The 23,906-nt window shown below is 39.7% G+C and overlaps 5 protein-coding genes across 5 annotated transcripts; all 5 read left to right on the top strand.

Annotated features, from left to right (window-relative positions):
• Positions 1–3,584: 3,584 nt before the first annotated feature.
• Positions 3,585–5,884, top strand: LOC103320662 (F-box/FBD/LRR-repeat protein At3g14710-like). Its single transcript, XM_089046608.1, has 4 exons — positions 3,585–3,743; positions 3,971–4,867; positions 4,946–5,089; positions 5,500–5,884. The coding sequence occupies exons 1-4, from the start codon at positions 3,690–3,692 to the stop codon at positions 5,755–5,757; spliced, it is 1,353 nt and encodes a 450-aa protein (XP_088902734.1). The 5' UTR covers positions 3,585–3,689; the 3' UTR covers positions 5,758–5,884.
• Positions 5,885–9,129: 3,245 nt separating this feature from the next.
• Positions 9,130–11,436, top strand: LOC148919662 (FBD-associated F-box protein At4g10400-like). The gene is made up of 3 exons (XM_089046836.1): positions 9,130–10,149; positions 10,262–10,405; positions 10,690–11,436. Exons 1-3 carry the CDS (start codon positions 9,271–9,273, stop codon positions 11,008–11,010), a joined length of 1,344 nt encoding a protein of 447 aa, XP_088902962.1. The 5' UTR covers positions 9,130–9,270; the 3' UTR covers positions 11,011–11,436.
• A 1,921-nt stretch (positions 11,437–13,357) lies between these two features.
• On the top strand, positions 13,358–14,245 carry LOC148919663 (putative FBD-associated F-box protein At1g61330). The gene is made up of 3 exons (XM_089044407.1): positions 13,358–13,849; positions 13,965–14,075; positions 14,192–14,245. The coding sequence occupies exons 1-3, from the start codon at positions 13,358–13,360 to the stop codon at positions 14,243–14,245; spliced, it is 657 nt and encodes a 218-aa protein (XP_088900533.1).
• Positions 14,246–14,496: 251 nt separating this feature from the next.
• Positions 14,497–20,643, top strand: LOC148919664 (uncharacterized). The gene is made up of 3 exons (XM_089044408.1): positions 14,497–14,628; positions 19,875–20,024; positions 20,146–20,643. The coding sequence occupies exons 1-3, from the start codon at positions 14,497–14,499 to the stop codon at positions 20,188–20,190; spliced, it is 327 nt and encodes a 108-aa protein (XP_088900534.1). The 3' UTR covers positions 20,191–20,643.
• A 1,773-nt stretch (positions 20,644–22,416) lies between these two features.
• On the top strand, positions 22,417–23,606 carry LOC103320639 (transcription factor MYB114-like). The gene is made up of 3 exons (XM_008222346.2): positions 22,417–22,719; positions 22,813–22,942; positions 23,096–23,606. The coding sequence occupies exons 1-3, from the start codon at positions 22,584–22,586 to the stop codon at positions 23,436–23,438; spliced, it is 609 nt and encodes a 202-aa protein (XP_008220568.1). The 5' UTR covers positions 22,417–22,583; the 3' UTR covers positions 23,439–23,606.
• The last annotated feature ends 300 nt before the right edge of the window (positions 23,607–23,906 follow it).

The following is a 23,906-nucleotide window of genomic DNA, read 5'->3' on the forward strand; positions in this document are numbered from 1 at the left end:
TTGTTGTGAGGAGGAGCGTAGATAGTTATTTGGTCTTTTAAAGTGAAAAAGATGATGAAGCAAGTCTTTTTGTTCTCATTTGGTATATGATTAAAGTGCGTGACCCAGTATATATAGCAACTTGTTGTCGTTTTGACAGTTCATTATGTGTCAATTATGATCCTACCTGAGTTGGAAGCAACCATGCAAAATTGGGACAAGACAAGTTAATTTTTCTGGTTTGTCATCTATAGCTGCCTTATCATAAAATCGAATTCGAGATTTTAGAGATTTATAAGATCTTGACGCACCTGGTCCAAGATCTCACTGATCAAATGAGACAAGGAACTAATAACGAAATTAACATTGGCTAATGACAAAGATATATAATGCTCTTTCCGATGAAGCGGGAAACACTTGGACTTGGTCAAACCTAAAATAGCAACGGTCATAAACTGCCAGAGTTTCTCTTGGTCCATGTTTTGAAATTTCAACTGCAATCTTAATGCTTGATTTTGTTTCGTATTATCTTTAAATCTAGTAACTTGTCTATATCTTTGCTTAAATCACGTCTCAGATTTGCTATGGATTCTCAGCTTTCAACTTGAATATCAGTCCAACCAACCATTATTTTGTTTTTACTATAATTTGTTTATGGACCAATAATAATTTATACCAAGTTTTTGCCTTGCATGATTGAGACTTGTTCAGAGGCGGCAGTATTTTATTACTTTTCATAGCTTATCTGAAAATCTGATTTTCCTTATCTGACGTAGATTCTTCATTTTCAAACAAATATTCAAGTGTTGAACTTACTTACTACCAGTTTAGATTGTAAACAGATACACAAAGATTATTTAATTGTTTTCAATGGAGATATTGTGTCGCGTGAGATATGTGATATTCTGATGATGCGAACATTGAACACCAGTCTGCTGCTACAGGTGAATAGTTTTACATTTGATATGGTATTCGGCAAAATCTGTTTTCGTAATCCGGAGGTTAATAGAAATCTTGAAAACTTAGACGATATCGAGTTACTTTGACCAATTTGTTGATCACAGATTTCTTAGGATAAGGATCAACCAGGATTCGATATTTTTTTTAGTCAAGAAACAAATGATTTTTTCAACAGCTGCAGCCGGATTTTGCAGTTGAATAATGTATGGCAGATGAGAATCTATGCAATGTCAAACTTTTCCACCAAGCTGAGGAAGCAAAAACAGATCCTGCTTCCATAAGCAGTAGGATTTTAAGTTGGTTTTCTTGGCAATTACCTTAAACAATTAGAACCCAAGTTTGCGTGCACAGTTCTTGCGTCATGGCTTTCTTTTTCCATTTTTGTTCTTTGGGTTTTCATGGGGACAACAACAACACAATTATAATACAAAGCTGAGCAAGCATTATAACAGATTTTGCTTGCATAAGCAATAGGATTTTCTTTGTGGTTGATGATGTCCACAAGTTATTGTCATCTTCTTTTGGATGGGAGCTAGCTAGTGAATATGATGTACTGTTCAGACGGTTTAATCTCAACAGGTATCTAATAAATGGTTATTTTAAACCAAATTTTATTTCTTTTTAATTTGGTTTCCTTTTTTTGAAGAACATCATTCTTCTCTTAGATGGAACGGTACATCATGGTCATAGATAAGGGAAACTGCATGATGTACAGTGTCCATAAAACTAGCTATCTCTTGCCATTGCCGAAGATGGCTTGAGCACTAGGGTCATACTAGTATGAGTTGATATACTTTTGCACTACTATGATACCTGGGCAAACATCTAGTTTTTGTAAGTTGCCAGGTAATCTGACATCATATGGCTGGCAGACGATGACATAGCATATTGAAAGACAACTCGGGCTACTTTGATGTCCACGAGAGATGTGGTGTCATACAGAAATCTTGAAAATTAATCAGTAACGCAAAATTGCAGTAGTCTATCTGACCAAGATTTGTTACTATAGATGAATACTTTCATATATGGATCTGTCCTTTGGTGGCAGACGAGCTCATAGTGATAAACCACCAGGATTTTCTTAGGATGATCATAGTGATGGATTCGATGATTTTGAAAAGCTCAGCAGCCTGATGTTGCAGTTGAATAAAAATGCATGACAGATGAGTTTACAAGTTGATGTGTCTATGCAATGCAATGTCAAACTGAGGAAGCAAAAACAGATCTTGCTTCCATAAGCAATGTAGGATTCTCTACTCTTTTGTATAGTTGATGATGTTTACAAGTTAATGTCTATTAATGTTTGACTGCAACGTAAATGTCTAAATGGGATCAGGGCTAAAGTGATTGAATATATCATTTTTGAGTTTCAGCACATCTGAAAATGATTGCTCAATGAATACGGAGAGAGAGAGAGAGAGAGAGAGAGAGAGAGAGAGACTTTTTAAAGGTCTAAATAATACCGGTGACTTATTGCCTAGTCAAGATTGAGCTTCTGGTAGATCTGTACTGTTTTGACATGTAAAACTAGAACCTGTTTGCTTGATCTGATTTGATATTCTGATGCAAATATTGCACTAGATTAATAGTTCTGTATACATCATCTTGTGGAAAACATGTTTTTCTAATCCAAAGTCTGAAAATTAAACCATATGGGGTATCTTTGGTGATATTCTGATGCAAAAATGAGGTATTAGTCTAATCTAGTACATACAAAAATGAGGTATTAGGCATATGAAGTTGCTCTCAACACAGGTTGGTTTCAGGCATTTCCTTAAACAATTAGAACCCAAGTTGCCTGCACAGATCTTGAGTCAAGTTTTAATTATATATATATATATATATATATATAAAACTTCTATTGAGGGATCCTTCAAATAAATTTTGGTTGCATAAGCAATAAGATTTTCTTTGTGGTTGATGAGATCTACAATTATCTAATGAGTGGTTATTTTAAACCAAATTTCATTTCTTTTGAATTTGTTTTCCTTTTTCAAAGGACATTGTTATTTTCTTGGCTTAACAATTGCATCATACACATCAACGAAACCGTAATCTTATTTGTGTCATTTTTGTTAAGACCATGACGGTTGCTTATGCCATCAAACCTAATTACTCGTATGCTATACTTCTCTTTCTAATGTTGATAATAAGATTTTATATTTAAAAAAATGTTGATAATAAGATTTTTTTTATTTTTCAGTACAAGCGATGGTCTAAACTAGTGTGAAACCAATCCTAATAAGATTAAATGAGGAATGAGGTATTATATTGAGTTCTGTCTTAATATTTTGGGCTAAGAAAAGAAGAAGTGATAACAATTATGGCCCGATGGCCCACTTCTCTCTCTCTCTCAAAAAAAAAAAAAAGAAAAAGGCCACAGGCCTAATTTTACATTTCAAAATATGAGTAACATTGTAGCCCAGAATTAGCAACTCAAAAAAAGAAACACAGAAAAATAAATAAAATGAAATATTAAAAAGATATTATTACAGCGTGGATTGTCCAATTGGCACCTATTTGGGGGTCTACGTGGCAATTTTTTAACAGCTGGATGTTAATTGGTTACTGGTCGTTGGATTAGCTGTTGAGGGAGGCGGTTTAGGCGGGGAGAGTTTAGTGTGCTTTCGTTAACTATTTTTTCTGCTATATGTGATTGAAGGTTGAGAAGAGATAGCTAGAGTATTATCAGCTCCTCACTCGCTTCGCTACTCCGTCGCTGCAGCCGTGAGAACTAGCGTTCAGTTTCAATGGCAATGGATCCAACGCGGCCTCAAACTTCTCATCAAGTTGCTCCAGGCCAGGTACGATCGACTATCAAGTTTCTCATTCTCAATGATTGTTCTTGATTTATGTTTCTTGTTAATTTTCTGCTTTATTTGAATATAATAATATTTCATTTGAGGACGAACCATGAGATCTGGGCCAGAATATCATCGTATTCTTGAATTTTGATACTTATTTTGATTCTTGATTTATGTTTTTGTGTTGTGTTTGATAGTTTGGTTTTGATTCTTGTACAATAATATAGGGTTCGTCCAACTCGATGGACCGAATCAGTGAATTAGAAGAAGGAATTCTTGGAAGCATAGTGTCTAGGTTGACACAGGATGAAATATTGGATACTCGTTTACTCTCTAGGATATGGCGCAGTGTGTGGGCCCGTAGTACGATTCTCAATTCCAGGGATGAATATAGGTTCTCCGAGGAGGAGCTCGAACCAGAGAGGGAAAGAGAAATTTACGTCAATTTCGTAAATCGTGTTGTGGAAAATCACAATGGGGGACATGTAGAGGAGTTCATGGCTTTCTTCCATATGGAAAATGATAGGTCCACAAATGCAACGTTCGGGAAATGGCTGGAGTTTACGGAGAGAAACGGAGTCCAGAAAGTTATGTTGATCTTGTTGGATGATGGAATTTTCTCTGGTTCTATGAACTTGGTCTATGCTTCTTCTCCCCATGAATTCATAGGTAACTACAAGCTGAAACACGAGTGTAATGGTGTTAGTGATATTCCACACCCTTGTAAATACGGTGGCTTCAAGTTTGTAAAATCCATTTCTTTGTTTGGTGTTGTTACGGTGGGGGAAGCTTTCAAATGCTTGTTGGGCAACTGTAAATTCCTTGAAAAAGTATTACTGAGTGGTTGCGGAGGTTTTGGTTATAATGTAAGAGTTGTTGGACCAGCTCTTGCATTGAAGTATTTAGAGATACGGAATTGCCGCATTGAAAGCATTGAAATCAGTTGTGCAAACCTTGTTTCATTTACTTATGCTGGAGATTGGATACGCTTGTTTCTCTGGAATGTGCCGCGGCTTGCTGAGGTGTCCCTTGCCTATGATAGCAGAGCTTCTACAGTGTCTGTCTTCTCCAAACTGCACTCCTGTCATCCTCAGCTGGAGGTCCTCACACTGAAAACAAGCCTGGTAATAATTATGTGTTGGTTTTCATTCCTGTTTCTTGGATTATATATATCGGTGCCTTACCCTTTGTCTGGTTTTCAGATCCACAAAGAGAATTATACATTTCCTGGCTTAGAAATTCTCAAACATTTGGAAGTAAAGATTGCAACTGATGAGGATTGCTGTCTCCTTCAATTAGCTTCTTTCATTAAGGCATCTCCAGAGTTGCAGAAACTGGTGTTGGAGGTATATTTATATAGATAGGGTTTAAAAGAATGATATTTTTAATGTACTGATGTCATTCCAGTTCAATGATCACTCACTCAATTTGTATTTTGTGCCTAACCTCTCCTGTGTAGAGATTAATGCTCCCTTTCCGTTGGTCAGTTATTTCAAGTCAAGTTAAATTTATGACCTTATTTCCTTACGGCTATCTTGACTTGATTTTCTTACTAAATGTAACTCTTTAGCTGTAACTTTTAACCAAGTAGAAGAATGCATCTTCATCTTCCATTCAGTCGGTCCACTGCCAGTTGCTTCTACTTAATGTTGAATTTTCTCGGGTCACTACTTTTCCTGTTGGAATGATCTGTGTCATTTCGAAATGGTCAAGAAGTCATCAAGGATACTTAATGGTATTTCGGTTCTTGTTGCAGTTGACAGGTGTGGTGAGACCGGGAAATGGGATAGGAATCAAGGAAGCTGCCAATTGCTCCCATAACTCCCTCAGGGAAGTGGAAGTGAGAGACTATCATATTCGGCCTGGTGACGATAAGCTTATCATGTACTTAATTGAGAACGCTGTTAAACTGGAAAAAATTGTTATGCATCCTAATGAAGAAAGGGCAGTAGATCCTGCTATGCGGCAGCTCAAAAGACAAGTCCCTAAACATATAAACTTTGTACGCCTCTAAGAGCAAGTCCAGCGCTCACCCAAACCTGGGCAAAAGGCCCCCCCTGGCAACCCAACTCCCCTCTAGCGCGCAGAAAAGAGCTCGGGCAATGGCTGGGTCCCACCGGCTCGGGCAGGCCAAGAGCAACTTTCGCAGAAGGGCGGTGACGTCAGAGCAAAAAAATTCAAAAAATTATAAAAATTCATTTTTTAAAAAAATACCAAAAAATTATGGATATTTTCCCTATAAATACATAACAATTTTATTCACTTTCCCTATAAATACATAACAATTTTATATTTTGTTGCATATATATATTTTTTCTTGCCCTTGACTTGCCTTAGACTTTGCCTCATGGGTGGAACCACAAATCTGGTGACACTATTCACGTGAATAGTTGCAGCCCTTACTTGCCCTTGCCTTAGACTTAGTCCTTGTGGGTGGAGATGCTCTAAAGGGCAAAGAATTATTAGGTCCTTGTGCCTGCCTTTCCCCTGTATTTGGTATAAGTGGGATTTTTGTTTTTGTTTTGTTGCTTAGACTCTGTTTCTATTCCTTACTAGTTGCTTTGAAATTTTATAGAGGGTGGGTGGCTTACTTGAATCAAGTGCAATGTGGACGCTTAAATTGGTTGCTCTGATTTGGATTTGAGTTTTTGTTTCCTCATGCTCCTTGCTGTTGTTTTGTAATTTTTGAATTTTATTGCTTAAATTGACACACTAGTGCCTTGACCAGTATCCATTCTTTCCTTGTAGAAATGTTGAGAATTTGTTGAGACTAAGAGCATGTCTTTTTGGGCAAAAGGCCCTTAATTTTCAAATTGAGCTCGGGCAAATGGTGGGTCCCACCACTCAAGTAATCTTGCTGGCACCAAAACTAGGGTGATGGCGTCGGCACGGCGTCGTGATGATTTTCAATTTTTTTTGTTGGACCCACTAGCCCACATTACCCAATGATTACAAGCCATGTGGCTTCTTACGAGCCTCCGATCAAAAATCTTGCACAATCCAACGGTTGTTCAATTTTTGGCTAAAAAAATTGAAAAAATATCAAAAAATTTAAAAAAAATATCAAAAATTAAATTTTTTCTATACATACCTACCAATATTATTCACTTTCCACACCAATTTAATTTCAAAATTTTATCCGAAAATGTTATCTTGATTTTTAGGCGAGGATTTTACGATAAATATTAACACTTGGGAATTGAAAATCTTATCCAAAAAGTTTATCAAAATCAATGGTTTAAGAATAAAAAATAAAAAAAAAATTAAGTGAATAGTAATTGCCTTAGACTTGCCCTAGACTTAGCCCTCATGGGTGGAACTACAAATGGCAAGGCTAACACTATTCACGTGAATAGTGGCAGCCCTTGCTTGCCCTTGTCCTAGACTTAGCCATTGTGGGTGGAGATGCTCTAAAGCCTTCTAAAAATCTCTCTCAAGTATGGAAAGTTAGTGAGGAAATTGGGAATGGCCGCGTAAGTGAGACTCTGCTTTTCTCATGCCCATTATGATGCCAATTTTATTGTATGGCGTGAGCTTTAAATTGCAGGCCGATTTAATCCCCACAAACGCCCTGCCCAAGTTAATCTCTGACCTATGAGTTAGTGTAGAAGTCATATAAAAAGAAATTTAATACTAATTTTTAAGCACTATACCTCAATTTACAAAAATTAGCCCAATCCATCCAAGCAAAAATTAGCATGTCCTATCCAAACAGATCTCCAGTTAGCTTCAAGTTTTCTCCTATGAAAAAAATAAATGGAATTTTATTTAAATGTTTACCCATCTAAGAAATAATAGCCCACCCCTAGAAAAATTTCTAGTTCCGTCATTACTTGTAATGATCTGATTGAGTTCATTGCAATAAATGCAGTTGCAATAGGCTAACTATGAGACTGACATGCTAATTAAAAATTTAAAAAATACAGCAATTAATGCATTATGCCATTAAGAGCATTCACAATGGTTGTTCAATAGTTCAATGCAGTTGAAAAAAATAGCAATTAATATATATTTTAAATATATTCAAAATTGGTCTCTTTTTAAAGATCTCTTTGAGAATATTTCAATGGTACAATTTTTAGTGTTATTAAATTTATCCATTTTATTTTATTTGAATATGTAAAAAAAATGTAAGAAGATATAACTATCGATTTGAAGTTATTAAATTGTACCATTACAAGTAAAATTATAGTTTTTTAACTATTGCATTGAACTATTGAACAATCACTATGGATGCTGTAAAACCTTTATAATTGAACCTGTTCCTGGTCAGATGTGGTGTCGTTGATAAATAGCCTGAGGCTTGCTGTACTGTGAGTACAATTAAAAACATTTTAGTTTCATTTTTATGTCGCTTAACCTGATGATGCAATATTATCCAGAATTTGATTTTGAAGCGCTAATATGACTGAATCCTTGCAGAAATGTATCTTACAACAACCAGGTGATATTCCCACAACCAAAAACTTTTAAAGTTTTCTGTTAATTGGTGGCAAGTGAATATACACACTCTCAAAGACACTAATCACTAACATATGAAGCCATATGATCACTACAAAACATATCACACAATTTCTAGATGGGGCGTTTGAGTACTTTATGCGTGTGACCACTTTGTAATGACATGAACCTTTTGTTTATATGCTTGAATTATTCTCATTACCAAATTCAACCAGGACTCCATCTCAGCCAAGCAAATTGTATATTCATTTAAGTTATAATTGAATTAGGACTCTTTAACTCAATAGGATACTTAATCACATAATGTATGAGTTAGCAGCATGACATTTTGGACTTAAACTCAATGTCTGCCAACATAATTTCAATCAAATTAATAGTATTCTTGAACTTTTTTTTGGATTTTTATCACAAAATATCATGAGATTAAAAAATTATTAGGTTGCATCTTTAATCTTTTAAATAGTGGTCCTCAAGGTTAACACATGCATTTAAAAATAGTCCATGTTGTTAAGTTTTGTCCAAAATTCTGTTAAATTGATGACGAAGCACACATATCCAATGATATCACGCCTTATGTGTCTTGTCAACAATTTAATAGGCTTTTCTACATAACATGGCGACAAAGACTACTTTTGAGCACTCGTGTAATCTTAGAGACCCCAGTGACTCAAAAACATTAAGAATGCAACCTGATAATTTCGTTAACTTTATGACGTTTTAAAAGAAAGATAAAATAAATAAATAAATATATATATATATATATTAAATAAAGACAGCTTTAGCCTTGAGATACACCCCTCAGATTAAATGGACCCAAAAAACCTGCCTTTAACTTGTCAAGTTTCCCAAGACCAGGTACAACTATCAAACTTTATCAATTTTGCTTAGGTTTTCTAATCGTTGCCATCTATATTGTGATTTTGATTTTCGATTCTTGTTCTTTTTTTGTCTCCTTCGCTGTTTTGGTTTTGATTTCAGATTCTTGTTATATTTAATTTTCGTTATTTTGATTTTTTGTTCTTGTTTGGGGTCAAATTCTTGTACATGTATTTAGGTTTCCTCCAACATGGTGGATCGAATCAGTGAATTACCAGATGTAATTCTTGTGACTATAGTGTCCTGCTTGCGTGCACTGAAGGAAAAAGTAGCTACTAGTATCCTCTCGAAGCGATGGCGTTATGTTTGGGTTTATACTACGACTCTCGACTTCGGGGGACCTGATGACATGCAAATCGATGCCTACGTCAAGCGGGTGAATAGTGTAGTGGATCAACACAGAGGTGGAAACGTAGAGCAATTTAGGGTTTATATTGATCTCGTAGATGAGAGGTATAAAAGTTCAACAGGTAGATGGCTTCATTTTGCTGCGAAAAGGAGAGTTCAGAAACTTGAGTTGTTCGCGTCACGCAATGATAAGTATGATGCGAATATGGAATTGAGCTATACTAGTTGTCTCCAGAATCTCCACGGAGTCCTAGGTACCGGAGGGGGGTTGGGGTCCCCTCTGAAGCACCTGTGCGGGTCTCCTGAAAGTGTAAACCTTTGCCCTTGTAGATACAGTTGCTTAAAGTTTCTAAAATGTATTGATGTGACGTCTAATCGAATGACTGCGGAAGTTGTTGAGTGCTTCTTGTCTAACTGTGTATTTCTTGAACGAGTATCACTGTTGGGTGCAGAGTCAGGTAACCTAAGAGTTGTTGGTTCATCGATTGCATTGAAGCACTTAGAGCTGCATAGTTGCTATTTTGAAAGCGTTGAGATCCATGATGCAAACCTTGTTTCATTGATTTATTATGGACCCAAGATAAACTTGCTTCTTAGGAATGTATCGCGGCTTACTGAGGTGTCTATTAACTATTTACCCCCAGTTCGTATGATTGAAGACTTCTCCCAACTTTTCTTATGTTGTTCTCAGCTCGAGGTCCTCAAACTAGACACAACCTGGGTTAGTGAATGCAAATTAATTATATATGCGTTGGTTTTCATTCCTTTATATTCTTCTTGGATTTTATATTATGTATATATATATATATATATATATCTTGTTTGGTTTTCAGCTCTACGAGGAGGATCATACATTTCTTAAATTACCAAATCTCACACATTTGGAATTAGAATTTGCAGCTGAGGACAATTGCTGCCTCCTTAAATTAGCTTCCTTCCTTGAGGCATCTCCTAACTTGCAGCAACTGGTGTTGGAGGTATAATATCTTACTTGGTATTTATATTTACTGTGATGTTTCACTCGTTTGACACTTTTAATGTATACAGTTGTTATTCCAGTTCAATCACTCACCTAGGTTAGTGCTCCACTGAATTCATACGTTGGTAAATTATTTTAAGTCAATTTAATTCTTGACGGCTAGCTTGCGTTGCTTTTGCTTACTACATCTCCTTGAGCAGTTTTTTCTGTGAACCTTTAGCTATATATGACTTTTGAATCAAGCAGGAAGACACCTTCATCTTCCGTTTCTTTTTGGTGCAGTTGAGCGGTACGAGATCCTTGTTCATTCCCACTCCCTCAGGTGAGATAGAAATGAAGGAAGCTTCCAATTGTTCCCATCATTCCCTCAGGGTAGTGGAATTGAGAGATTATCGTGGTCGCACAAGTGATTTTAAGCTTGTCATCTACTTGGTAGAGAACGCTCTTGAACTGGAAAAAATTGTGATCGGTCCTCTCAAATATCCTCACCTAATGATGAAGAGGGAACAAAGAGAAGTAGATCATGCTAGGCAGCAGCTCCAAGAAAAACTGCCTAAACGTATACAATTTGTTTGCTCCCCTATGTGCAAGATCATGACGTAGATGCTGCACACTAGTATATATTTGAGTTTCTGTTCTTTTGTTTGGCAATTTCTTTAGGGGCACACTTTTTCCTTTTGATTGAAGTGCATTGTGCTTAATTTGATTGCTGTATTTAGGATTTGGGTTTTTGCTTTCCTTCCTTGTGCTCCTTGCTAGTTTGATAATTTTTGTGCTAGGTTTTGAAAGACTCATTGTGATAAACCAGGATTCGATATTTTTGAAGTCAAGAAACATATGATTTTGAAAAGCTCTGCAGCCGGATCTTGCAGTTGAATAAAAATGTATGACAGATGAGAATCTATGCAATGCAATGTCAAACTTTTCCACGAAGCTAAGGGAACCAAAAACAGATCTTGCATCCATAAGAGGAATAGTTTTCCACGAAGCTGAGGAAGCAAACTTTTGACATTCAGATGCACAAGAGGAATAGTTTTACAGATATGGCATGTGTTAAACAATTAGAAGTCAGGTTATTGTGTCCAAAATCTAGAGATTAAAATAAGGCTTATTTACAACAATGCTCTATAAAATTACGGTGAAATCTCATTTTGTCCCCATGAACTTAAATTGACCCATTTTCTCCGGATCAAACATTGGTGACCCATTTTGCCCGTGACCATAAATTCCATCCAAAACTATGTTAATAATTTTCTGCTGGTGAAGCAATTTTTGGAAAAGAAAAAAAAAATTGATTCACTTTTACCGCTTGGGAAAACCATTGGAAGCTTTCTTACCAAAGAGGGCCTTTTCGTCAGCTAGCAATCTTGCCTTTCTTTTCTATTTTGTTTTTAGTTAGTTTAACAGGTTGGCGGATTGGTGTATTTATTTTTGAATTTCATTCAGGCTTGTTCTCAAAATTTAAAGAGGATTTCAGATGAAATTGGGGTCAAGGACATGGGAAGATCACGGGAGAGAGGAGCCCAGGCTGGGCTGGGAGGGATGGTGTGGCCGTGTTTCCCTTCGTTTAACTGTAACTCTAGCTGCAGAAAAGGAAGGAGGTTTAGAGTAGAACATAAATTGATTTGGTTGATAGCATATGACATGAAATAATGTATACGAATATGTTTTTTGTCTTTTTGTCATATAGCCTTGTATCTTTTTAATATATTTTCTTTTTCAATTTTTATTTTTTTACTTTTTGGTGTTTTGTTTACAGCCGTAGATTTCAAAGTAATCTAACGGCTTGTATTGTAGTAACTCAAGAAAGAAATGAAGTGACGTCGATTCTCCATCTGGCATGTGTCCACTGGTCCACCTGGCTGCTACAGTTACTGGGTGCTGAATTAGCCGTTAAGCAGGTTGTTTGGGCGGGGAGAGTTAGTTACTGCAGTTCATAAGCTGGTGCTTCACGTTAGAGAGAGATAGCTATTTACTGTAGCAGCCGGTTTGTTCTGTTTCTTCTTCTGCTATAGGCTAGTTTTAGAGAGAGAGAGAGAGAGCTAGAGGCCTCCTCACTCGGTAGTCGGTCGGTGCGGCTGCGTTCTATGGATCAAGGCCAGGTACGTATGTGCATTTTCGTTTAAGTAGGTCTGTACTTGTTGTTATGTCATGTTCTTGATTTACGATTTTGTTAATCTGGTAACAAGTTTTTGATTCTTGATCATCAAGCTTCTCGCGGATTTTCGTTTGCGTAGGTTTTGTAGTTGTTGTATGTCATCTTCTTGATTTATGATTCTTGTTCATTTTTTTGCTGTTGTTTTCCTTATTTTGACTTTGATTTGATTTTTGTTTTCGTTTGGGTAGGTTTTGTAATTGTTGTATGTCATCTTCTGGTTAATAAATTTTACAGTGGGACTGTGGGAGGTGGCTTTGTTGTTTTGTGCAATTTCGTTTGAGTAGGTTTTGTAATTGTTGCATGTCATCTTCTTGATTTATGATTCTTGTCAATATTTTTTTGGCTTTTGCTTTCATTATTTTGACTTTGATTTTTTCATTTTTGTTTGTTTGGGTCAAGGGTTGGTGGATAGAATAAGTGAGTTAGAGGATGGAATACTTGGAAGAGTAGTTTCTCGCTTGCCGCTAAAACAAGCAGTTGCTGCTAGTGTCCTTTCCAAACGATGGCGCTACGTGTGGTCGCATACTAGAACCTTGAACTTTCACGAGGCCTATAGGTTACCTGAGGAGCCGCTCGAACCAGAGAAGCGAAAAGAGAAGTACGTGAAGTTCGTCGATCATGTTTTGAAACACCACACAGGGGGACATGTAGACTATTTTCTGGCTCTTTTTGATGTGGAAAAAGATAAATCTACAAATACAACAGTAAGTAAATGGCTCGAGTTTGCGGAGAAAGCCAAAGCCCAGACAGTTTACGTTGATCATGTTGGTCGAGGGACTATACTCTGGTAGCATGGACTTGGCCTATGAGTCTGCCCACACATTTATGGGTAAATACGAGATGAAGGAGTGTGATGGTCTGACTGATATTGCACACCCTTGCAAGTACATGGGATTCAAGTTTCTAAAGTCTATCCATTTGATAGCGATCACCACGATGGGAGAAGCTCTGAATTGCCTGTTGGTAAACTGTGTATGCCTCCAAGAAGTTTCCCTTCATTATTGCCGAGGGTTTAGGGATGATAGGCTAAGAGTTGTTGGACCATCAAAGCAATTGATGCACTTAAAGATAGTGAATTGCAGTGCCAAAGTACTTGACATCAATCATCCAAACCTGGTATCATTTAGTTATGATGGAGATTATAAAACTTCCTTTCTCTGGAATGCACCTCTCCTTGCTGAGGTATCCCTGAAATATACTAGAGCTGTTTCTCATTTTGTTGTGTTCTCTGACCTTTGCTCCTGTCATCTTCATATGGAGGTGCTCAAGCTGAATTCAACCCTGGTTAGTGTATTCAAATATGTGTTGGTTTTTTCCTTTTTCTTGAATTAATATATGTTGGTGCCTTACCCCTTGTTTGGTTTTCAGTTCTACGGGAATCATGGAATTACAAAATTAGCAAATCTCAAACATTTGGAAGTACAAGATTGCAGCTGATGAGGATTGCTGTGTCCTTCTATTAGCTTCCTTCATTGAGGCATCTCCAAAGTTGCAGAAACTGGTGTTGGAGGTATATATATATATCTTGCTTGCTAGTGAAACTTCCTATTTAATTTGTGTATAGATGGTAGTTCACTCGTGTACGTTGGAGTGTTTGACATTTTCAATGTACCGATGCTATTCCAGTTCCATGATCACACATTTCATTTGTATTTTGTGCCTAACCTATCCTCTGTATAGATTAATGCTCCCTTTTACTACAAATTCATCCGTTGGTCAGTTATTTCAAGCCCAATAAAATTTTGACTTCTTGCTTTGCTTATTAAATGTAACTTTTAACCAAGTACAAGAAGACGTAGGCATCTTCCATTCGGTCGGTCCACTACCAGTTGCGTCTACTTTATGTATTAAAAATAAATATGTGAAATTTTCTTGGGTCACTACTTTTCCTGTTGGAATGATAATGGTCAAGAAGTCATCAAGGAGTGGTAATGGTATTTCGGTTCTCGTTGCAGTTGACAGGTATTTTGAGACCCCAACCTAAGATAGAAATCAAGGAAGCTCCAAAATTTTCCCATGGTTCCCTCAAGGTAGTGGAAGTGAAAAACTATCGTGGTCGCCCGGTGATTTGAAGCTTGTGATGTACACCATAATCAACCGAGCGTATCCAGCATCAAAGCAACTAGCACCAAGAGCATCAACACCATGACACGTGTCACCACCACAGTGACTTGTGCAAAGTCCCACATCGGAAATCTACACAAACCTCCCACTTTCACCTCCCTATAAATAGGGAATAGTATCCATGTGAAAATGGGACTTCTCTCTCCACTTAGAAGAGGATCCGGGTCTCAGAGCTAGACCCTAGGGCCGGGGACTCTCTCCTAGATCCCTGACCTGGGCATCTCGCTTGTTATCTTTATATTCGAGTCCAATCCCATGTACAAATGTAATCATACACTATTATAATGAGAACACACTTCTCCGTGGACGTAGCCCATTCATTAAGGGTGAACCACGTATATCTTGTCTTCTTTACATTTATCGCTTGCCCAAGTCTTTACATACATGCTTAAGGTCCTCACCTTCATCCATCATCCATCACATATCATCACTAAGTTGGACTCAATCTTGGCCCAACCATTTTGAGCATCAACAGTTTGGCGCCGTCTGTGGAAATGATACAAAAGGCTTATGACGTTCTCCCCTTCCTCAGTGTCCTTCGGCACTGTACAATCTTCATCATATAGCTTGGGTGATGCCTTCGGCACCCAGCCATCATTTGGCATGAGCTATGCCTTCGACACCTAGCCATCAATCGCGCAGCGATGTCTTCAAGACTCCGCCATTATTCGCACCCACCATCAACCGGCGTGAAACATGCCTTCACTCTGCGCCTAGCCACAATGCCTTGCAACATGCGAGCTTTGTGTTGCCTTCGCACCCGTGCTCGACCACATTTTGTGTCGCCTTCGGCACCATCGTGCCCGCCACATCGCTTGCAACACGCAGCTTTGTGTCGCCGGCACCCGCATGCCCAGCCACATTGCCTTGCAACATGCAAGCTTTGTGTTGCCTTCGCACCTTCGTGCCCAGCCACATCGCCTTGCGACATGCAAGCTTTGTGTTGCCTTCGGCACCTTCGTGCCCAGTCACATCGCCTTGCGACATGCAAGCTTTGTGTCCCCTTCGCACCCTCGTGTCTAGCCACCTTGCCTCGCGACATGCAAGCCTGGTGTTGCCTCCGGCACCCTCGTGCCTAGCCACATCGCTCTGCGACACTCAAGTTTTGTGTTGTACTCGACACCTCGTGCCTATCCACACCTTGTGTCGCCCGCACCATCGTGCGCCACATCGCCTTACGACACGCAAGCTTTGTATTGGCTTCGGCACCCGTGCTCGGCTACAAAGCCTTGCAATATACAAGCTCTGTGTTACATTTGGTACCACGCCACAATTAGGCGCGGGCTATGTCTTCGAACCTCCGTCATCATTGGCGAGCGATGCCTTCGCACCCCATCATTATTCAGCGTGAGCGATGCCTTTGACACTCGCCTTGCAGCCAACGGAGGAAACCACCATTTCAGCCCAAGGAACCACCCTTCAGTCACCTTGAAGGAGTCTCAAATTATGGATGGCCAAATATTCCAAATACACCAAGGGTATCACCGTGCTTGGCATACATGGCTTTGCATGGAGCAGCCACCGTTCAACCCAAATGTGGCTACCACGTTTACAAAAAGATAAGACTATTATCTTTGTCCATTATCACCTAGAACAACTAGAATAATGCAAGCACCATTATTATTTTTATGAACGTGTTGACTCACCACAAGTGCAGCCCACCACCCAATTATTATATTTGTTCGTCTTTTACATGCTTTTCACCATATTGGAAAATGCATGTCTACAACAAATGAGCTTCAGCAGCTTGAAATTCAACGGCACTCATGCTGAAATTCCTCAAGGCATCCAAACTTGCTGAAGCTAACACATCATCACAATCCCAACTCACCTTGCCGAACAGCAGAGGCGGAAAAATTGAGGAGAGAGCATGAAAACCATCAAGGGCCTAAGCTCCAAAATTTCAGCCCCTATGCTCCTAGCTCCAATGCTCCTGCCCACTCCAAGCTCCAACTCAATCTCCACTACGAAGGGTCCTAACTGCAGATCCAGCCCAAACTTCCTCCTTGTCAAATCCTACTCCAAAGCTTGCCGGACGTGGACATTCGATTCACCGCCTGCCACGAGATTGCCAAAAGCTCATGTCCTTGTCGATTCTCCAAGGCCCAGCTCACAGATTCACTTTTGCCCACCTCAAATGTTGCCGAATGGCCTAGCCACAAGTCCCAGACTTCATGTCACGCACGGAATGGCCTAGCCCAAGGGGTCCACAATATCCTTTCTTGCCAAAATACCCACCCAAGGACAATAGCAAATGGAGCTCACGACAAACTCGTTCATGGGAAATGTGACGCCATACCTTCCGCTCGTAGGCGTCGTCCGCCGTGAGACCCACGCAAGGAACCACACCATCTCGACATTTGCGTAACCCCAAGTCTACGACGGCGTCAACAAGAACCTCAAACCCGCCTCCCTAATTGATGAGCGACCCCAATTTACTTGACGGCTCGCCAACGGCAGTGTGACATCATACCTCCCAATCGGTAGGTCGACCTAAGCTATGAGACAGCCCAACTCTTGCTAAAACTCACGGTAATCACTCAAGTGGCCAGCCCTCAAGTCTCTCGCAAAACCCACTGCTGAATGTGATCTATACACCTGCCGCAAGAAGAACCCACTCCTTGGTCACGATCCAAACAAACTGCATGGTCGAAAACAAACAAAAACTGATCATGACACCCATGCTAAAAACAATGAGGCCAAGGATGTGCTCACCAAGCCAAGGATCCGCCAATTCTCACCTGCTAAAAAGAGTTGTTGCATCGGCCCCTATTTTTGCTCAAACCACCGCAAGGATGCATCTCCGGTTCTTTGCGAAAACGACACCTAGACAAAGCCCTTGCTGGCAAGACTCACGACCCGGCTCCAATCCAAGTGCTCTCAAGCTTCAAACAAGAACACACCAAAATGTCTGTGTCCACCAAAAACAAAAATCAGCCCGGCCTTGCCGAACGGCAAGGTCCATACTGGATCCAAATCATGGGCTCACCTCGAAGCTCCTAAGACCACCAACTCACTTGAAATACAAAGGTCCGGCTCTCTCACCAAGGCCTCGCTCCGACTCTTCAAGAGACCCAACGGCCCGACGGTTTAGCCACCACACACCAACGCAACTTGCCGAACGGCAAGGGTCATGGAAGAATTCAAGGGGAAGCTCACGACAATACCAACTCCAACTCAAGCTTGCCGAAGGATCCCACAAGGGCCAGCCCGTTTCCAACTCCAAGATCACGAAGCACTGCTGAAACCTTCTCGCCTTCTCACCTCCGCTTAAGGTAACCAAAGGCCTACGCTCTCTTGCCGAAGGCCTAGCTCCGACCCTCCGAGAGACCCAACAACCCAAAGACTTGCCGAACGGCAAGGGCCTTCTGAACAAAGGAAGGGAGCTCACGAATTTCCTTTCAAACCTCTTGCTGAAGGCCTAGTCTCAAGGGAACCTCCTCAAAAATCCTAATGATCCCTTGCCGAGCGGCAAGGGTCGTCTTCAGCTAAATAGGGCGACACTAATAAGTCTTGCAATGCTCCTTCTCAAACCTGTGGCCTCATTTGGTCGACCCACTTCAGCCAAGGCCCCATAGACCAGCCTCCCGCTGAAAGCCCAACTAAGGCTAAGCTAAACCATGACTTAGCCTACTTGCGAAGGTCCACTCCAACAAAGACCCACTCCTTGCGAAGACAGATCAGCCCTCCTTGGGTCCCTTGCCGAACGGCACCCGCCGCCCGGAATCCTTCCTCCCGGTACTGTCTGAGCTCCACCTTCACGCCCCGAAACTGGTTCCTGTGGCTAAGGAACTCGAAAGTCCTAGCTATCTCTTGCCTAGCCCCTCTTCTTCTTTTGTGCCCTACAAATGTCCTATCTCTTGCGAGCGCAAGAGATAGTCAAACTATCAAACACCGAGAGCCCGGCCACTTGTCGAAGGTATAGCCCCAAGCCTAGCTCCAAGGCAGGTTCCAAGCTACGTGCCGAACCCAGGAGGCCCAAAATCCATATTCACGCTCGACTCACAATATACCTTCAGATGCTTCTACCGATCAGCAAGACAATAGTAACATGCTCGCTCCTCCTCCCGAACGCCATTTGATAACGGCCCAACCTTTGGTACCCGGCCCAAATGCCTTACCAAAGCTCCATCAAGGCCTAGCTCCACGCAACATTGCCGGCTTGGAAGGAGACTCGTCGACGCCACACCTTCCTTCGGAAGGCATGGTGACGTCACACCTTCCCTTCGGAAGGCTCCTTCCGGCTTAGAAGAGACTCGTGCCGACGCCACACTTCCTTCGGAAGGCATGATGACGCGTCACACCTTCCTTCGGAAAGCTCCTTCCGGCTTGGAAGGATCACTTGCGATGACGCCACACCTTCCCTTCGGAAGGCATGATGACGCGTCACACCTTCCTTCGGAAGGCCCTTCCGGCTTGGAAGAGACCTCGCGATGACGCACACCTTCCTTCGAAGGTACCGTGACGCCATACCTACCTTCGGAAGGCTATCTTCGAGGCCACCTTCGCACCCCTATGACCCAAAAAAAAAAAGGGTGTCTTCTAGTTTTCAAACTTGGGGACTAGGGGACTACCTTCGGCACCCGCCACGCTGACACGCTTGGTTGAATTACACAACATCTTCACAAGTTCCCAAACCAGAAGCCACTTCTTGATTGACAACTTGGGGACTCTGTTTACACCATAATCAACCGAGCGTATCCAGCATCAAAGCAACTAGCACCAAGAGCATCAACACCATGACACGTGTCACCACCACAGTGACTTGTGCAAAGTCCCACATCGGAAATCTACACAAACCTCCCACTTTCACCTCCCTATAAATAGGGAATAGTATCCATGTGAAAAGGGACTTCTCTCTCCACTTAGAAGAGGATCCGGTCTCGAGCTAGACCCTAGGGACTCTCTCCTAGATCCCTGACTGGGCATCTCGCTTGTTATCTTTATATTCGAGTCCAATCCCATGTACAAATGTAATCATACACTATTATAATGAGAACACACTTCTCCGTGGACGTAGCCCATTCATTAAGGGTGAACCACGTATATCTTGTCTTCTTTACATTTATCGCTTGCCCAAGTCTTTACATACATGCTTAAGGTCCTCACCTTCATCCATCATCCATCACATATCATCACTAAGTTGGACTCAATCTTGGCCCAACCATTTTGAGCATCAACAAAGCTTGTGATGTACTTAATAGACAGCGCTGTTGGACTGGAAAAAATTGTCAACCATCCCCTCGAAAAAATTAATAGCGAAGAAATGAGAGAGGTCTCTTTTATGTATGCTAGGGACGAGATGGCACGAAAAGTGCCTAAACACATAGAATTGGTAATGTATTAAGTCCTTGTGCCTGCCTTTTCCCTGTATTTGGTATATTTGGGATTTTTGTTTTTATTTCTTTGCTTAGACTCTGTTTCTGTTCCTTACTGGTTGCTTCTGGCCTTCTCAGGATGACCGTAATAACTTTCGGTTTGATCATCCGGTGTATGTGTAACTGATTTTCCTTTGGTTGCGGTTGCTGCGTTCGTTTTGGTTGCTGCGTCCGCCAATTGAAACTTTACAGAGGGAGGGAGGGTGGCTTACTTGAATAAAGTGTAGTGCAGGCAGACTGCTTAAATTGAAAGTTTCCTTTATGCTTTTCGGTCAATTTGTTTCCTTATGTTGGTTGCTGTTGTTTGGCAAGTTTCCTGACTGAAGTAAGAGATGGGCTTGTTGCTGAATATGAGATTATGGGAACTTGCTCTGTCTCCAAGGCTGATTACAAAGTTGGCTTGCACTTTAACATTCTTTATTAGGTCTAAATGAGGCAGTGAACAGAAAGAAAAACATAGGTCACACTTTTTCTTTTTGATCCAAGTTCATTGTGCTTAATTTGTGCTCCTTTGCTGGTTGTTTTTGACAGCCAAGTTATTGAGGAAATTGGGTTCCGTGTGCCAAAAACATGACCATATAATTGAGACTTTGCTTTTCACATGCCCTAAATGATAACTCTTGGTTTTCTTTTCGATGTTTCTAAATAAATTAATGGAGCTCTCTCTGGGATGGTAATTGGTAATTACTGCTCCACATGCTGTGACGGGTCAACAAGCTCAATGATGATGATGATGACTAATCTTGATTTAAAGAGATCATTGTAATGTAAATATTATTATACTAATCATGATGATCAACTCAAAACTTCAATTAGCACTGATCTTTAGAGTTTGAATTGCTTTTCTGTTTTCTTTTTTATTAGTGGGTAGTGGTTAATTACGTACCAAAAAAAGAAGGCAATTTCTACTACAAATGAGCACTTTCTTGAATATTTTGTTTTAAGTATGACTTTTTTCTTATTTTTGAACTACAAAAATTCTAAATTAGTATAATGCAGATGACGGGGAATCGAACTCATAGGCAAGGCAGCAGAATTAAGGACAATTTCTTAGTATAACTATTATGAAAGAACTGCAGCAGTTAGTTATTATTATTATTATTATTATGTAAACTCCATTCATTAAAATCCAACTCGCTATATGCTCTTCCAATACATGTAAATCCACAAGTTCTGTGTCTGTAAATAGATAAGAAAAAGAATATAAACAGTGCTGCAGCAGATGCCCACTTTTTATCTAATCCTTAATCAAAAAGCACAGTACATACTCAGTCTAAAAAGAAGGTCATATGATATTTTCAAAGATGTGTATGGTTTGATAATGACTGTTCCTGCAGGGAACTTGAGAAAAGAGTTGAACCTTTTTGAGCTACTGTAAGGGTCTTCATTAAAATACTAAATCTGCAAAACCCAACACAAACAATGTTAGATATCATGGCTTAATTTATTTATTTTGTTTATTAAAGATTTTGCAGATAACAATTTTGTAGGTGTCCCAAAAGAGTTATCTCTTGCCAAGTTGGCTTGAAAATGGGTTCTCTATGGATTTATGCAACATGTCCTGGAAGTTGGCCCCAATCTATATAAGCAAGCAAGCAAGCATGGCAGGATCCAAGTGGGTCTCTGACTCCTACAGTCTGCCAAGAAGAGAGGGCAGGTGGCTTTCTGGCCCATTTCTTTCAATTTTTTTATTATAAAATTTTTAAATCTTAAGTTTTTTATGGTCTAGAATGTAGGTCTAGAATGTAGACAACAAAAAGAGAATAAAAAAGCATGATGTTGGCACAGAATTTTGTGACTTGAAAACATTGGGTCATGTGGGTTGTAAGGAGAATGGGACATCATCCTACTTCTGTGAAGAAAAGAAAAAATCCAATCAATCCCTGCATTGTGTTTTCCAACTTTTGGGTTTGTACTTTATTATCTTTATGATTATAAAACAGAGTGTTCTTTTTATATCATGCAATTTGACTGTAGTTTTGATCACTAAATTGGCTAGCTTGTTGTCCTGATCAAAGGCTAATAAACTTTCAGCGCTGTCATCATTCTCTTGTCTGGGTCCACTTGGATCACAGAACATATCACATGCATATAATCTTTGTATAATGCAATATGGCAGCGTTACCCATGTATAATCTTTGATTGGACAATCTGGGCCATTTGATCTGCAGAATGTTTTTAATTGGTTGAATTCTCATGTGTACAACATGTGTGTGTATATTGTACACAAAAATTTATCGTTCTTCAATCATCAATCCACGTAGATGCCTTGGGGAAGATTTGCAATCTCTTAATACAGTCCTACACTGTTCTGTTCATATATATTTATATATAAATATTAAGTTAGCTGGCGTTGAAATTTGTCAGGGAAAGGTAGCTAAGAAATGAGAGGCGAAACAAAACCAACATATCTCACCACTCTCTAGGCCATAAATACACATCTGAAAGCTCATTATAAAACTTTCAGCTTCCTCTCTTGGTAGTGGTTCAAGTGAGCTCAATTGCCTTAGTTTGCAATGATTCCATTGAGCAGACGAAGTACAAGGAAAGAAGTAAACAGAGGCTCTTGGACAGCAGAGGAAGACCAGAAACTGGCTCAAGTTATTGAAATCCACGGTCCAAAGAGGTGGAAGTTTGTTGCAACCAAAGCAGGTTCATTTTCAACACACACATATAAACATGTCCAAAGTCTATTTCTTTTTGTGGAGATATTAATATAGCAGGCTTCATTTCTGGTTTTTGCAGGTCTTAACCGATGTGGGAAGAGTTGCAGGTTAAGATGGATGAACTATCTGAGACCCAATATTAAGAGAGGCAATATATCAGACCAAGAAGAAGACTTGATACTTAGGCTTCATAGGCTCCTAGGAAACAGGTGAGCTTGCCCAAGTTCTAGTTTTTTTTTTAAATTTTTTATTTATTTATATATCAATGATTTCTCTATAATTTCGATTCTTTGATCTTTTCATGTTGATAAAACATTTGGGTTGACAATTTTATGAATTGGGTACCCGTTTGTTGAATTAAGGTGGTCATTGATTGCTGGAAGACTACCAGGTAGAACCGACAATGAGATTAAGAATTATTGGAACTCCCATTTGAGCAAAAAGATAAAGCAGAGAGAAAGACAAAACAGAGCAGTCTCAAAAGCAGAACAAGAGTCCTCTGACACTCAGAATATCCAGGTAATGGAGGTGAATGCTCTGACAATTGGAAGAGAAGATGCCTCTAAATGTGAGGAGAGCTTCAAGTCTGGCTTCAATGGAGATGAGTTTTTTGACTGCTCAAGTGATGAAGGGCTTTTGAACTTGGAATGGATGAATAAATTCCTTGAAATGGATGAGAGTTGGTTTACTTTGCATGACATTTAAGCTTTGTTCCTTCTTTTTTTCCCCCTTCTCTTTTTCTGGTTATTGCATTTGTGAGGCCCTTTGCTAATTCTAGGAAAATCCCACTTCATGTTTGATCCTTCTGTATCTATTTTCCGCTGTGTGAGGTTCTTTTTCCTTGAATTAACAAAGCATATGTTGGTGTGACAATCTTTAATATGTTATTTCAGAATGTTCACATTTGTGGAATTGCTACTAGAACTGTTTTAGCCCAATTCAGAAATCTTGCTGAGAAGGAAGTGGTAGATTTCTTGAGTTTAATCAGATTGATAGACCATTTGGAAAAAGTGACATAATTTCACTGTTTCAGACCCTGAAAAGTGATAAAGAGATAAAAGGCTGCATAAAGTGTCGGCTATTTAATTAATTCAGTAACCTTTTGTCTTCTTGTGGTTTGGTGAAACAACAGAATTCCAAACTCAGATTCAAAACTAGTCTTATTATAAATAA

This window comes from Prunus mume, linkage group LG2, assembly GCF_029339155.1.
Source record: "Prunus mume cultivar Tortuosa linkage group LG2, ASM2933915v1, whole genome shotgun sequence".
In the NCBI taxonomy this organism is placed as follows: domain Eukaryota; kingdom Viridiplantae; phylum Streptophyta; class Magnoliopsida; order Rosales; family Rosaceae; genus Prunus; species Prunus mume.